Here is a 12167-nt window from a genome sequence, read left to right as displayed (position 1 = left end):
ATTTGGTTTCTTCTTATTTTGTATTAACAATCTCTTGATTGTTTATTTCAGGTTGAGAATGGCACTTGAGTACATTGTTTCAAAGCTTTGACAGAATCGAGGATAACGACAATAGGTATGTTCAACTATATTATCTACAAAACTGGTATTTACAATACTGTTCTTTCTGTGATAAATTACTTGCATTACTTTTGCATTTAACAAAAACATAAATGAAGAAGAAAGAAGACAAAAGACAAACTAGATTTTAACAAGAAATAATCATTATCCTGCCAACAACAGACGATTAAGAAAAAGAAATCTCAAGCTACAAACAAAACGAAAGAGGTTCTCTGTAGCAAACATAGTAGAAGAGAAGAATGGTAAATAATTTGAAAACACGTATACATAATTTTTTTCTGTGATTCTATCTTTTATGTTGCTCTTTAATAAGACAGAGAAAGCATAGTTGCAGGTGAGAGAAGACTTAAGTTTTAAGGCAAATGAGAGAGAGAGAGCATTCCATCTGTGTAACATCATATTGGTTTCTGGTGATTAATTTTTAGAGCAAACAGTCTGTTCGAGATGTCTTTGTGGACTGTACGAGCTACATAAAGGGTTGAGTCTATTAATATAAGTTGACTATTTTACGGATGTTGTTCAATTTCTTTGTTTTATTTTTACTATTTCAACTCTAACAAAAAAAATATTTTGAAAAGACTTATTTAGAAAAATTACAGTCAAAATAATAAAAATGCAAGCAAAAAAAATTAACCCTGTGCGTAGCACGGGGCCATCATACTAGTTGATATTTAATGTCAACAGTAGACAATAAGCAAGTTGTTTGGATCCAATGCTGAAACACTCAACGTCCCTAAAAAAATCTCAAATACCTCCTAGTAATTTTTCTTTTAATTCGAAAAGGTAATAAAAAAAAAAAATAATCCCTAATGAATCTTCTTATTTACTATAAGTGTGTCTACTCCTTCTAACCTAATTCAGTTTTTCTCTTAACACACATACCTTACAGGCTTACACCTCTCTTTTCTTTTAATTCATTTTTTCTCTAATCTTCTTCATATTTTTTTAATTTATTTTTTACTTTTAAATCTTACATATAATTTCAGTTTTGTTTTTTTATAAATCAGTATAATTTGGATATATTTTCATAAGAGAAAAATCAAATTAAAAGTAGATGGAGAACAAACAAACTACCCAAATACAAAGGGAGCCAAACCGATTATCATAACCATAACTAAACATACCAACTGGTCAACCAATGTTTGATAATATTTATGGATCCGGTTCAACTCATAAGTCATAAAGGCTAAAAGGTTTAAGTCGATTGACATGCTCTGGTTTAGCTTTCTAGAGAAAGCTTTGTTGCACTGTCATATCTTTCATTAGCCTTGTTCATTTTCTTCTCCAACTTACTCAACAAACACCTCGCCGCCACTAACTTCTTTTCAACCCTTCTCACTCTGTTTCTTGCTTCTTCCAAGTTGCTCCACTTCTCTTCTTCGTTTTCCCTTACTGTAATCGGGAAATGAATCTCCGGTTTGCTGACAAAAAAAAATCAATAAACCGAAAATCATATCATCAGCAGTCACATACACAAATGATCAAACAAATGCAAGAAAAGGAGGGTCAATGGTTATAAGGATCAAGAAAAAGGTCAAGTACCTGCACCCGGAACATATAAACTCGTTTCCTTTTGCTATAAATCCATCTAACGATACTGCACCATCACCACTGATGTGTAGAAGAGCCTCTTCAACCTGTGTTTGGGTTTCATAAACCTGTAACTTCCCAAACACACCATAGAACAGCGTTTCCCTAAGCCCGTGACCTTTATATGTTTTAATGTTTAGCTCTTTTTCAGCCAAATAGATCATGTTCACTGCATAGCCTATGAAGCCCGGTATGGGATCTCCATCGGGAAGTTTTGGATCATCCATGGCTAGTTTCCTCTGAGGATCATTCTCCACAAGTCCACCAGTCCAGGGACTACATTTTTGGAAAAAGATCATCAAGAAACAACACATTAGGGTTTAGCAAAACAAAACTTGAGTGGCACGTTACCTAGTTGCACCAAGGCATAGAACATGGAACCGACTGGTAATTGATCTTTCGAGCCTAGCTGCTTCGGATTGAAGCATGGGATCAATGTTCTGTCCAGGTCTTGACGATTTGCATACCAAAGCTAGCATAGTGACTTCTCCCAAATACTCAGACAATACCCTGTCATACTCATATCAAGTTACCGAAGTTTTGTCCAAAGTTTAGACAATATGATCAACTCTAGCTTTTGATATCACCTGCTTAGAGGGGTTGAGGCAACTGAACCAAGAAGCGCTACGATGCCGAGCACACCTTCCTTTGACAGAAGCATAGACTTTGAAGCCGGTACATTTATGTACAGAGAACAGAACACTGATGCTGCTGTGTTATGATACTTCTCTTCTATGTGTTTCACCATCGATTCTTTGGTAGATAGGCACTCTGGGAACGACACACCGTGAGGTTCCAGAGAAGCTGAGATGGAGGCACCATGAATGAGAGAGACTATGTTATAAATAACAATTTGTGAAGCTCTTAAACTAAGTTTAAACAACTAATAGTTACCTTGCAAGGCACTCAACTCTTGCACAGCCTCTTCTTGTTCAGCCTCCAAACATTTTAGACACTCATTTGCTTCAGATATCCTTTCATTGTAACTATTGAGCTTTGCTTTTAGTATCTGCAGGAAAAAGAAGCATTTTCTAGCAAGTAGCTGAGGCAAGAACTTGGAACGCAAGTTACATCATTCTATATTTTTTTATGTGTGGCTTAAATAGGTAATGTGATCATACATACCTCAGTGTACTCACTGAACTGTTCCATATCCACTGGGGCAGTTTGGCTACTGATAGCCGATGATATTTCTCTAATGGACAAAACTCTAAACTGTGAAGGTGGAGTCTGTTGAGTTGGAATCACCAATGGATTTGTAGTTGAACCCATCTTTGATTGAGGTGTTAGATATATCCTTGGATTAGGTTCAGAATAACCAATTCCATCTCTTTCAAATGTTTGAGCAGGAGTTAGCTGAATCTGAAAATTAATAGAAGATTATATTAACAACATGAAACATATTTTAAGATGAAACCATTTCAATAAATTAATACCTTTAGGTTCATATGAAGCTCAGGGTGCCTAGAATGGAAAACCTTGAAAGAGAAGGCACCCGCAGTCTCAGGTAAGGAAAGAGAAGTGATTTTGCAGGAGCCATGAACAAAGGCATATCTGGTTGTACTATCAACGCTGCTTGAATCGGATTCAATGCTCAAGGTGTGGAAACACTCGGATTTATCGTCATTGTTGATACTAGTATCCATAATTCCATATGAATCCGTCACTTTAAACTTGAGGTTTGTAAGATTTGTACCAGCAGTACAGTACTCCGGGAGCTGATCAAAAAAACAAAACATGATAATTGTTTAGACAGAACAAGGGAGATAAACTCAGTTACAATTATATTACCTCTGTTAACAGCCTGAGCTCTCTTATCTCAACTAGAGACTCTTTCTTGAAGATCTCTTTATTGCCAGACATTATAGAGAGTGATACTACAGAGAAACAAAGATATTAGACAATCAGAAAACCTCATTTTATTACACGTTACAAAACAATGCCACCAGATTTTATACCGGGTTTGCCATAGCCTGCTGTGACTTTGAGAATCCCAGACAGATCAATGCAGCCATCACTATCAACCTATGAAGTGATCAAAGAACTTAAAATTTTAAATGAAACGAACATTTGTGTACTTATTCTATCTATCGTGTACATGCAAAAATTTAGTCATTGATCATCTTTAATAAAAAATAATTGAAGAAAATAAGCGTATCGCACCTTTAAGTCTAAGCACATCCTGTCTTGGATAAAAAAGCCACTAGTACAAATCGGAACATTGGTACCTTCTGCAACATGGTTATTATATTCATCGAACATCTGGCTCAAAAGTTAGTGCACTCAGCTTCACTTGATGGAAAACTAATAAATTACTTAAAAATTACATGCATAGACCTTTATTAAATACATACCTCCAAGATGAAGTTTTCAACAGTAAAATCCGGAAGCAAGTTTTCTAAAGCATGTGCATCTTTCTCGACAACACACTTCAAAGGCCCAGGTTCAACTGAAATACGAAAAGCACATTAAGCAAAAATATAAATCTACCAGTTTCTACGTGCATCTTACTACAAGCTTTTTTTGCAGCACAAGGCTTACCTATACAATCAACAGAGACAGAGAATGGCTCATCCCTTGAGCATATTTCTAAGGTTGCTTCATAATCTGGTCTGATGTCATCCAACGCATCGGTCTGAACGACCATATTCTGCATTGGTGTAAGAAAATTGAGAAAGTCATAGAATTCCACGATCAGCTTTGTATATACCCTCTCTTAATAAAAAATATATTTAGTTAAAACATTAGGACATAGATACCATGAGTTTGAGAATTCCACGATCTAGGTTGGCCTCAATCTTGTAAACCGGGACTTCAAATTCTGGGCTGGCTTTCAGTCTAACTTCCAGACTTGGAACAGAACTGAATGGTATCTGATTCTCATACTCATCCAAACAATAGATAGATAAAGGTGGAAGAGACGATCCCACCCTGTCGATAAACAGTTACTATCGATCAAAAGAAGGATGTAAGTGAAGAAATGTCTGCCATGCAATGCAGTTATGAGTCTTACCTAACATTAATGGTCTCTTGATTACCACCAAGCTTCCAACTTCCCACCTTAGAAGATGGTTTAACAATTACCTTCTTTTTACAAGTAACTGAATTACCCTGAAATGAAAATATATATATCTATCAATTAGATTATATGATATCTTGTAGATATTTTAAGTGGCATGTAAAACTTACAACAGAGAAACTGAAAATGTAAGTGCCAGCTTTCTTGAACAAGTGTGGGATCTTGGACTCAAGTTGAAAGATGTAAAGACCATGCAACCCTCCACGGTTTGTAGGAAAACATCGATCCGAATACAAAGGTTTTGCGTTCTTCACCCTTGATTTCATTTCTGTGCCTTGTAGTTCTACTTCCATGAGCATCTCACCATCCATCTTAACAATATGTTTCTGGTCCAACTTTTTAGATAGCTTTGAAGATGTGTAGCTAGCAGGTCTAACAACTGCAACAATCTGTTGTGGTGGGGTTTGTCCAGCACACACTGATGCACCAATAGTTGTTTCCTGTAACATAATTATTGAAATACAAGTCCTTAGATTCAAGTCTAGCAGTTTATGTCATAAATTATAACATCAAACAATATTACCCCATTAAATTTCAATGTTCTGCAGTCTTTCTCATCCAGCAAATCAATTCTTGATGGATCCTTTTCTTTTTGCTTGACAAGTTTTCTGTTCCATTCATTATCATCAATCAGTACACACTGCACAAAAAACACATCTCAGAGTTATGTTAAAAGAGTATGCAGAAAAAAAGAAAATAATGGTTTCAAGGTTCAGCTATTGACCTTTTCGGTGTCTATAATACTAATTGGGAAAGATGAAGATTTTCGAATTTCCAGTTTTGAGATTCCTTTAATGGTTAAAAGCATGCATCCTTCTTCCTCAGAGAAATTGATTTGCCTACATGTTTAAAAAAAAAAAAGTCAGAATATAACTAGTAACAATAGTGAGAAGTCATCTACAAATCAGAACTTAGTTTAAATCAGTTACCTGCATATAATCCGAGCATCACCTGCTTAGAAGACACATTGAAAGGGATCAATCCACAATGACTACAAAAACATGGTTCGCATTTGTGATAGAGACAGTTTACTTACCTCCTGTCTCATCTTCAAAGTTTTCTATAAGGAAGTAGTCAATGGTTGCATAGACATCGTTCTTGTGAACTCCTGCACATGCTCCTTTCATAATCTTGATCTTCTGTCCACGTTCCCATGACTTACTTTTTCGCTTCATTACCTTGTGCACCCTCACAGCTAGAGCTCAAAAGCATTTCAGTTAAATTTTTGTATACATTATCAACGACCATAAAGTGTTTTAAAGCTACATACCTTCACAATCAGGAGATATGCAAAGAGCTTTCTTATCCAAAGAATCAAAAATAACGGTTGCTTCATCTTCACCCAGTGCGTCTTCTTCATCATATGACTTATGCATCTTAAGAACCCATTCCTCATAACCCTTCTCCACTTGCCCATACGCCAAACTTTTTCCTTCTCTATGAATCACCATACTAACATCTGTAGAACAAAGAGTTAACTCTACTCTAGTCACTAGACTAATATATATATATATATTTTTTTTTTGTAACTGACCGTTATCCTTCTCCTTAGATTTACTACCAAAGTTTTTCAGAGCCACAGAGAATAGGTTTTGGCTTGCAAGATCAGTCTACAAAAAAAGCATGATTAGTAATCAAACAAAGATGGAACTAGTTGGATGAGAGTGTTTAAGCTCACCTTTGAGGGTGTTGGGACAAAACCAGCATCCAAATCTACAACCACCATAAATAAAACATACAATCATAAAACATATTATGAAAAGAAGCATGTATATAACTTGACATACCGACAAAACATATAATCATAAAACATTTTATGGATAGAAGCATGTAGTGTTCAGAATAAAAATAAAAATAGAAGCATGTATATAACTTGACATACCGACAAAACATTTCACTCTTTGGCAACATTTCTGCAGAGTAGTGGCTCTGGCTCCTCTTTCCATGAATGGAATTGATACCTACACAGAAAATAGCATTGGTCAAAAATTTCTTTGTCTAACAACAGAGAAGACTAGAGATGACTAACCCAAGGAACTTCTGGGAGTAGACGGCCAAGCCTTCGTACTGAAAGACGACCAAAAGCTTGGAAGCTTTCAGAAACTTTATATCCTTCCTTCTCTAAGCTTTCCATAATTATATCAATTCTTTCTTTTCCCTGCGACATGGAAAGTTAAGAGCTCACAAATTGTTCAGTTACCAAAGAGGTTAACATGGTTCACTTCTTTTGAAAAAGATTGTCATACATGGACGATTGGAAAATATACAAACTTGAGACGAGCGTTTGCCTCTTGTGATGTCCCTGCATGACAAACAATGAGATGAAGTTTACCTACCACATGATAAAGCAAAATCAAGCCAGGCGCAACTTAAACTGTGCAAGGTTTAGTACCTTTTCTTTTTTCGCAGAATCGAATCTGAAACCAAAACTCTTCACCCTTGGAGTTTAGGTTGGTGGTGGCAACCTCTCCACCCACTATCTCAGTTAAATCCTCTCCATGGACCTTGAAAATGTCAAAAAAGAAAAGAGATAAAGCAATGAATGTAACTAAGAGCACGAAGATAAGAATGATAGTATCTAACCTGAAACTCAACAGGCCTCAGAGTCCTTCCCGTTTTAGAGACTTCATCATACTACAAAGTTGACAAAAGTAAAAACAAAAAAACAAATCATTACTCCGTGCAAGAACCACGAGAATAAATAGATTGGTTTATTACATAATGTCAATGGTCCGAGCTAAACAATTACCTGGATGTAAGGAAAATAAATATCCTTAAGTCTGCACTGAAGTTGATATATCTCTGGGATTTTACAATTCCATTCAAAGATCTCAACCTAGAAATGAAATAGAATACCAGTTGCAGATAAGCATCTTAACTTGCAGTTTCAGGACTTGAGTAATAAAAATAGATGAATAAACTAACTACTATAATGACATATGTACCTTTGTGAAGCTTCCATGAGGAGATAACTTCATTTCCTCCTCCAAAGGATCTCTCATTCCACCGTCGACCTTTAAAAAAAAGTTCCAAATCCGCTATTTAAGGACATAGACAATAAGAAGCTAAATCTATAGATGAATGTATGATAAATATTAACCTTCCAGTTCTTTCCTGAGGTAGAACGATTGCCAATCAAAGCTTCTTTATTGAGTTGCAGTGTGAATACTTTCTTGGACTGTTTCGTCTTTGAAGACACCAAAGTACGCCTAATCATGCAAGTGTCAAGTGAGTTAAATGCACAAAACAAGGGACGTTGATCGGTGAAACATGAAATTAAAATACTCACATTCCCAAATGCATACACGCATATGCACCTCCATATCCAAACATCCCAAAGAATGGCTACATTGCATAAGATTGAATCTTCATCAGTAATACTTCTTTTTGTATATTAAGATTGATGCAAGCAGAAACTGTTCGGAGTTTTCTTAGGCAAAGTTAAATACCATAAGGTATGGTGGTTTGCCTCCGATAGCTTTGGATTTGTGGGCCCTATGTATTGAAGCCCCTATTTTTCCCCTGCAAAGTTTTGACAAAAAAAAATGCTCAAAATGGTAGTCAAGTTGAGCAAATAAGAACATCTTATGTTTTACAAGTTGTCTCAGTAAATATTAGTATTTACTAAAAACATCTTCCATGTTTTGAGAGCATTTGAAAAAGCCTAACCACTTAGCAATTGAGTTTTCCTTGCTACTGTCCATTCCAGGACCAGAATCAAAGACTGAAATCCGATCTTCTAGAACATCCACACTGCAAGAGAAGTCACATTGCATTCAAGGATAAAACTCAAGTTGGATCATATGAACTCTTATGACAAGAACATACCTAATGAGTCTTCTGTTACCAGGGGAACAAGACCACACAGCTTGCAAAGAATTATCCTGTGAAAAAAATGAGCAACATGAAAACCGGAGTTATTTATCAGGAAATCTTATATTAATAGGTAATTTTTAATTGGAAAACACTTACAATTAGATCCGCAAGAGCAGTCTCAAAGCTATAATTTTCAGGTAGTTCTTTAAGCATATCAGTATCAGGTGTCAAATCCCACATATTCTGCAAAAAATAACCAAGAATATAATCATCATCACCCAAACAAGTTAAGGAACACAATGATATACATACATATAACAAAATTAAATAATAATACTGACCTCATACATAGTGGTAGCTTCACCAGACCCATCCTAGTACAGAGATTAAAGTTGATTTAAAAGCATTCAGAAAAATCATAGTTATCAGAATCAACACATCAGAACAGATCAAATGAAAGCAACGAAAGGAGATTTAAAAAAAACTCACATCAAGACGTAGTATATTGCACATATCAGGCTTAAAAGTCTCAAGTCGAACCATTCCTCTAATCTTTTCACCGTTAAAGTCAAGATATGATTCAGCAGCCAGATTCCAATCAATCCGTTTCCTCATTTTTCCTGACAACTCACAGCTCTTCCGAGTTTTCTCATACTCCTCTTTCACCAGATTAACGAAATTCCTCATCGACATTTCAGGTTGTGGGTTATTAAGTGTGAGTGTCACATTTGTGCCGTTTGGTAAGAGAATCTTGAGTTTGTAAAACTTATCTTCTTCTTCATCATCATCAACTTGAACCAGTGCTCTCTTGAGCGGTCTCCGGTTGCTCATCTGGAATACAAAGTCATGAGAAAACCTACAAAAGAAAAAAAAAATTCACGATGAAGAAGAGAAACTATACTATACCTTTTGAGAGGAAAGGCAGAGATAGAACTGTAAAAAAACGCAACCAGATGAGAAGAAGACGCAGAGGACGATAGAGAAGCGAGTTTTAGTATTGGAAACAAGAGGATAAAGAGACGTGGAGTGAGAGAGAGAGTAAATGAAGAGTCTCATTATAAACGTATATTTCACGCTTCCATGCAGCGATTTTATTTTAAATATAATTTTTTGAAATAAAAAATGAGATTTTATTGGCTTTTAAATCGGTGCTATGTTTCCTTTCCAAAAGAAGCAAACTGTTACTCAGTACTCACTTCTTTTCATTTTAATTTAGTTTAATGTCTGTGATTAATAAAATATTTATGAAAAAATATTTATGAAAAAATTATTATTACCTATATAATCAATTTTGTTTTAATCCATAAAAAATTATATAACATATAAAATTAATAAAGTTTTTATTGAAATTTTGACAATTATTTTGAAATGAAAATTTTAGTACAACAGACAACTAAAATGAAACATGATAAATACAAAAAAAATATTACATTCTAAGTCAGTTTTACACTTTTTATAACACTTTAGGATAGTTTCCGCTCCTTACACACTTTTCCCTCTTTCCAACACACTTTTCACTTTTACCAACCTGTACAAACCCAACGTTACCCTTATCACCTAACCTACTAATTCAAAACTAATTAATATTTAACTAAAATAACACAAGTTTTTTTTCCTTGTTTCTTTTCTTTTCTTTTCTTTCTCTTTACTCGGCCATTGTTGTAGAAGCTATTGTGAAGATATGGATGAAGCGATATAGAAGATACAGAAAAGAAGTAGCTGAGAGGCGGCATCTTCACCACTATTCTATGCCGTCTCCGCCATTGTTCTCGGGTTCCGGCGTCTCCGCCACTGATTCTCCGGCATCTCCGTCACCATTCTCTGGCGTTTCCGCCACCAGGCATCTCCGACACTGCCTAAATTTCCTGATTTTTTACAAATTCACTAAAGATTATTTTGCAAATCTTACTTTTTTATTCTGATAAAAATTATTTGATGTTTGTAATTATTTCTTAAGTTCTCTATTTAAGTTTCATATATTAGACGTTGGTTTAGTTTTGTAGCCACATTGAAGTCGCCAAAGAGGCCATGAACATCTTCTTCAAGGAAGATAATGAGGTTGTGAGCATTGAAGCTTAGTCTAATTCAGTCACCAAAAGAAGTCAGAGTAACTTAAAAGACTCATTCTCTTTTTGTTGGAGAAGCAATAAGTTTAGTCTTGAAAACAGATGTAAATATCTAGTTGAATGTCTATTAGAGGTAAAATATGATTTGTTATAAACAAATTCATGTTTTGTATTTGTGTATTATAAGTTTTGTCCATAGACAAGTAGTGTTTTGTTTGATGTTAATTTTGGTGATGGGTGATGAAATTGTGTTTAAGCCTAGATTGTAAACATTAGTTCAAATATTGTACTTAGTGTACATGTGGATTTAATATTCTGGTGTACACATATAATTGTCCACACGTACACTTGTCAATTATCCACGTGTACGCTTGTCAACATGTACAAGTATACCCAATATCAAAATGTACAATTGCAATCCATACACATATGTACAAAACTTAATACATCAACATAGATTAGGAATACACAATACCGCTAAGCCTAATAGTGACAAAACAAGAATTTTCTAGTTCCAAATTTAAATACTTGATCATTTTCTTCCCCACACTGTCTTGAAAACTTGTGCTCTGATTTAGATTATGATCATGTTTTTCTTTCACGTTTCTTTTGCTTGTACATTATATTTGAGTTGTTAATTTCATTTGTATTCAAGTATTGGTTTTAAAGACACTTGATATACAATGTTTACATCCATGCTACCATATGAAATCTGTAAAAATAGATATGGATATCTGTACAAAGATTAGATAGATTTTTTATGTACATGTGTACTCCTTTTATATTATATGATATCCACGTGTACGCATCAACAAAGTGTACACCGTTTATATGAAATCTACATGTGCTCATATGACTAATATTGCACTTAAGATTACAAACAGCAACCACATCACTGCAACCAGGAGCACATAATGCTTATTTAAATTGTAATTTTGCTATGTATTATTAGTAAAAGAAAATCTAGATTCTATATACCCAACATATTCAGATGGCGTTAACAAGACGGACGCTTTGACTGGCGGTGCCGTATAGTTCAAAGCGGTAATCAAACTTAATGGAGAGTAGAATCAAGTGAGGCAGAGGCGACGACAAGTGAGCCGAAGATGATTATGTATCTAAGTTCTCCGGCCACAGAATAAAAAGAGTAGTAGACAAAGAAGTTTAATACACTTTGAGTTGGTAATCAAACTCAGATTGTCGGAGAGCAGCAATAAGTGAGGCGGAGATGATGGCGGAGACAAAAATAAATGAGGAGTTGATTCATTCGAGAAGAAAGATAAATTTGTGACTTTGACCATGAATGAATAACTCTCCAATTGATATTTTGAGCATCGGTTTGTGGCTAGTTGATCGAGATCTGAGACTACGCATCTAGCTCCACCGTCTCCGTCGTCAAACCGATTAAGTCTCTCGGCTTGATTTTTTCAACTTTTCTCAGCAAAATTTTTACCTAGGTAAACGTGTAAAAGATTAAAAAAAAGAAATAAAAAGAT

General features: G+C 35.1%; 1 protein-coding gene across 2 annotated transcripts; it reads right to left on the bottom strand.

Annotated features, from left to right (window-relative positions):
• Positions 1–1129: 1129 nt before the first annotated feature.
• Positions 1130–10294, bottom strand: LOC103874292 (structural maintenance of chromosomes flexible hinge domain-containing protein GMI1). 2 transcript variants are annotated; one of them, XM_018659539.2, is made up of 38 exons: positions 9512–10294; positions 9095–9436; positions 8947–8979; positions 8762–8848; positions 8618–8673; positions 8459–8542; positions 8239–8311; positions 8079–8134; positions 7890–7998; positions 7735–7803; positions 7539–7625; positions 7373–7423; positions 7182–7293; positions 7036–7091; positions 6819–6947; positions 6672–6750; positions 6468–6502; positions 6324–6399; positions 6060–6248; positions 5826–5984; positions 5719–5740; positions 5514–5628; positions 5313–5429; positions 4900–5229; positions 4724–4821; positions 4470–4641; positions 4252–4360; positions 4065–4159; positions 3874–3972; positions 3669–3735; positions 3502–3587; positions 3147–3428; positions 2836–3072; positions 2605–2719; positions 2298–2514; positions 2062–2220; positions 1663–1986; positions 1130–1541 (listed from the first exon to the last, which is right to left on the bottom strand). In XM_018659539.2, exons 1-38 carry the CDS (start codon positions 9659–9661, stop codon positions 1340–1342), a joined length of 4878 nt encoding a protein of 1625 aa, XP_018515055.2. In that variant the 5' UTR covers positions 9662–10294; the 3' UTR covers positions 1130–1339. The 2 variants fall into 2 exon arrangements, with proteins under 2 accessions (XP_018515055.2, XP_033129167.1); XM_033273276.1 differs by having other exon boundaries at positions 6060–6399.
• Positions 10295–12167: the final 1873 nt, after the last annotated feature.

Source organism: Brassica rapa, chromosome A06 (genome assembly GCF_000309985.2).
Source record: "Brassica rapa cultivar Chiifu-401-42 chromosome A06, CAAS_Brap_v3.01, whole genome shotgun sequence".
Lineage (NCBI taxonomy): Eukaryota > Viridiplantae > Streptophyta > Magnoliopsida > Brassicales > Brassicaceae > Brassica > Brassica rapa.
This window is presented reverse-complemented; position numbering and strand designations above follow the sequence as displayed.